At 36.0% G+C, this 3896-nt stretch overlaps 1 protein-coding gene across 1 annotated transcript; it reads right to left on the bottom strand.

The window, feature by feature from the left end:
- Positions 1–2184, bottom strand: LOC120774562. Its single transcript, XM_040104296.1, has 2 exons — positions 1692–2184; positions 1–107 (listed from the first exon to the last, which is right to left on the bottom strand). Exons 1-2 carry the CDS (start codon positions 2182–2184, stop codon positions 1–3), a joined length of 600 nt encoding a protein of 199 aa, XP_039960230.1.
- Between the last annotated feature and the right edge of the window lie 1712 nt (positions 2185–3896).

Genomic DNA, 3896 nt, shown 5'->3' with positions numbered 1-3896 from the left:
TTACTGGCGTCCTTTGTTCGGCCTGTCTGTGTTATAATCGACATTTTCGTGGAGTTGTGGCACTTCGATTGAACGCGGCAAATTCGGGTAGACTTGTGGAGTGATGGCTAAAAGAAGAGAGATTTGTTAATAACTTACTCTGCATAAGCAGTTACTTTGAGAACTTAATAGGTTTTGGAAATTTTGGAATCTTTTAAGGAAATTTTTCAAATAAAAACTGTTTGAGCTACTTGGAAATGTAAAAAATAATTAAAATATCAATAACTTGAAATATCATATATAAAGATTTTTGATGCCATTCAAAAATGTCAAGATATTAAATACAAAAAAACTTTTTGAGTTAAAAAAAAAATCAAATTCATAAAAATATAATATAGTTCACAACTAGTTTCTTTCGGGCAAGTTATAAATTCATAGTTTATGTCTGTAATTATTTGAATAAATAAAAAATAATAAAAATAAAACTAGACCACAACTAGTTTTTTTCGGACCAGACATCAGTTTATAGTTTTGTTTATGAAAATGATTAAATTCGAATTTTTTAAAGTTTTTTGAATTGAAAAAAATACCACCACTAGTTTCTCTCGGATAAGTTGTAAATTTAAAGACTAAATCTATAATGTTTGGAATTAAAATATAAAAATTGACTAACCTACAACTAGTTTCTATCCGATCAGACACAAGTTTATAGATTTGGTTTATAAAAACCATTAAATACAATTTTTTGCGTAATTTTTTGAATTGAAAAAATAAATAGAAATGTAAACTAGTCTAAAACTAGTTACTTTCGGTCAAGTTAAAAATTTATAGATTGAATTTACAATTATTTGAATTAAAAAAAAAAATAAAAATCGACTAACCCACAACTAATTTCTTTCGGACCAGATAAAAGTTTATAGAATTTGTTTATAAAAATTTCAAATATTAAAAAAATTATTTAAATGGCCCACAACTGTAAAAAAATGTTTTTTATGCTATTTAAGAGAGTTAAACGTTAAAAAGAAAATTTGTACATATATAATTATTAGAATAAAAAAAAATAAAAATTAACTACATCACAACTAGTTTCTTTCGGTCCAGTTATAAATTTACAGTTGGTATTGCATTAATTCGAAATAATGCGAATGTGTATAAAAATTACTTAGATCTGAATTGGTTGATAACTAGTTTTTGTGGAAGTAGTTACTTTTGGCCCTAACAAGTTAAGTATTTATAATCATTATGAGCATAAATAAAAAATGTGTGTATAGGAAAATACTTTTTTTACGAGTATATACACAGATTAAGTTACTTTCGAACTGGTTGATACTGTGTAAACGTGTTTAGTGCTGATTAAAAAATTAAAATTTTGAGTTAAATATTTGTAAACACCCAGAATCAGTTACTATCGAATTAGTTTAAAACTAGTTGCTGATGAACTTTTTTGTTTTGCTGTCAAATGTAATTTGAGTTGTTGAAGTACGAGTAAGTAAGCTTGCAATTTCACCTAATTCGTAATTATTCATAAAGACGAGTTAATATTTTTTAATAAAATGAAATCTCGCTAGTCAAAGTGCTTGTACGGTAACCGGCTGCAATAAATTAAATACTAAATATCGTCTAAATTAAATTTCGCGAATTCTCGCTTTGAGCTTACTCACACTTCTGTCATCCATATAGTACATACATATGTATGTCGCTTGTATACTCACATTGATTCTGCCTGTAGCCATTTTGATCGGCATTGTAGAAAACAGTAATGTAACGGCCGTCAGTTTGACGATAAGAGTAATAGCCGACCACAACTAGCGTCTTTATTTTATCGTAGATAAGGAAGTAGCCGCGTTCATAGCGCGCAGTGCCATCGGTCAATTCGTATCTGAACTCATAACTGCCATCCGGGAAGCGATGATGGAAGCGCTCCAAAACGTCTTTTTCCTTAACAACATCCTGCTGTTGCTGCTGTTGTTGCGGTGGTTGGTAACTCTGCTGATTGCCACCGCTCAGGCGACTGCTCTGCGCATATTGATTTTGATTATTTTTGAAATAAGTCGCAGCGGCTGCATCATTTTGTTGGTAGCTTGATGAGTATTGATTGTTTGGACGCGCTGAGTTGTTGCTGACAGCCGCTTGTGTGCAAGCCAAAGCCAGACTGCAGAAGACGATTAATGCGGAAAGTTTGTTGCTTTCACTCACGCGACACATTTTGTTTGTTTTTGTTTGTATGCTTTTGCAGAATTAATCCTTTGCCGAAAAAGTGGTGCTCCAAAAGTTTTGCTGCACACCTGCTTGACTGTGGACTGTGTGTGGGCGTGTATGCTGCGATTTTGTTGCTCGAAGACAGTTTAATGTAAATGCCGGCCAAGCGAGCGCTTTTATAGTACTTAGCTGCTGGCGCTGTGCGAATAAAGCACTTTACGGGCGAGCATATGCGTGTGCCTGTGTATGTGTGTTTGTGCGCGACAAGCGCGCCTCTAAATAAAGATGTCAAAAATTGGAGACGCTTCATCAGCTAAACGACCCGGCGTTCGGTTCGGTCGGCCAGCGCGCTGAGTTTTAGTCGCTGCGGCGCGGGCGGCGATGGCGGCGCGTGTAATCACAGCCGGCATCTGCGCGAGTGCTTTGAAAGCGTGTATGCTTGTATGTGCCTGACCATTTAATTGCGCACGCATAATTCAGCCTCATCTGCTGTTGCTGTTGTAGTTGTTGCCAACTTGATTGCCGTTTGCCACACAAGTTCTAAGTTTTGGCTTCTAATTTGCCACGGCACTCAAAGAAATTTGCGCGCACAATTGTGTGTGCTTCCCGTTCAGCGTGCACTTGCCTTGCGAAGGCAGGAAGAGGCAGCGCGGCACAAAACAGAGCGCGGCCACCTCGCCGAGGCTGATCGCATTGAAGATCGCTTGATAAGCGATTTTTTTTTGTATTTTTACCTCATGCGCGCTCAATTGAATGTGGCACTGTAATTATTATGTTTACCTCTGTAATTCGTTCCTGCGTTTTTTGTTGTCCTCGACTGAAATTTTGAACGCTCCGCTCTTTCGCTTTTATCTGATCTGCAGCGCGTCTGCTATGCCGGCTCATTGGGGCACAGCGCGCTAGCGCAGCAGCAATTGCCTCTATATCTATAACATAAATATAAGGGAGAACGTGCTGCAGGCCTTAAATGTTTTCGAAAAGTTCAACATACTCCCGAACACAAACACACACACACACGCATACAAACCGAGAATGAGTATGATAGCAGCTCAGAGTCAGTTTTTCTGCCGCTAAAATTATAGTTTCGTATAACTCACAGGTACTTACATACATTATGGAATTTTGGGCGTTGTTAACATCCACCGAAAATATGTCACACCGAAATGAAAATGGTTGTCAAAAAATGTATACTTTTACCGTTGTCACATTAACGGTTCACACTTTTTAAATAAAAGTAAATGAAATAAAAACGCAAATTATTGGTAGCCGGTTCTTTCCGCACATTTTTCTGCCACACCGTGTTTGCAAATTTATAATTTCGTGTTTAGGTGTCATTTCGTTGCGGATAATTATGAGTTTGTTCACCTTTTTCATTATATTTATCAGATGCTACAATTTTAGACGAGTTTGTCTAATGCCTACAGCCACATTTTAAATTTCATTTCCAAACCTTATTACAAATATTCTACTTATATATTTATGATATATTCCTTGTAAATGATTCCACGCAATTAGTGAAATGAAATATTTAACTTTCATTAAAAAAAGGTTTTAAAAAGCTCCTATCATTTCACAAAAATCGCGTACGATTTCATGTCTTTGCTTCATTTATTTGTGACACCTTGAAACACGGCACCCACCTTACACATATCTTTAGCCTATCCAACGATAGCATAAACGTTATGGCTATCAGCCGCTTTCGCTCCGACCAGCTGCGA

This window comes from Bactrocera tryoni, chromosome 4 (assembly GCF_016617805.1).
Source record: "Bactrocera tryoni isolate S06 chromosome 4, CSIRO_BtryS06_freeze2, whole genome shotgun sequence".
Classification (NCBI taxonomy): domain Eukaryota; kingdom Metazoa; phylum Arthropoda; class Insecta; order Diptera; family Tephritidae; genus Bactrocera; species Bactrocera tryoni.
This window is presented reverse-complemented; position numbering and strand designations above follow the sequence as displayed.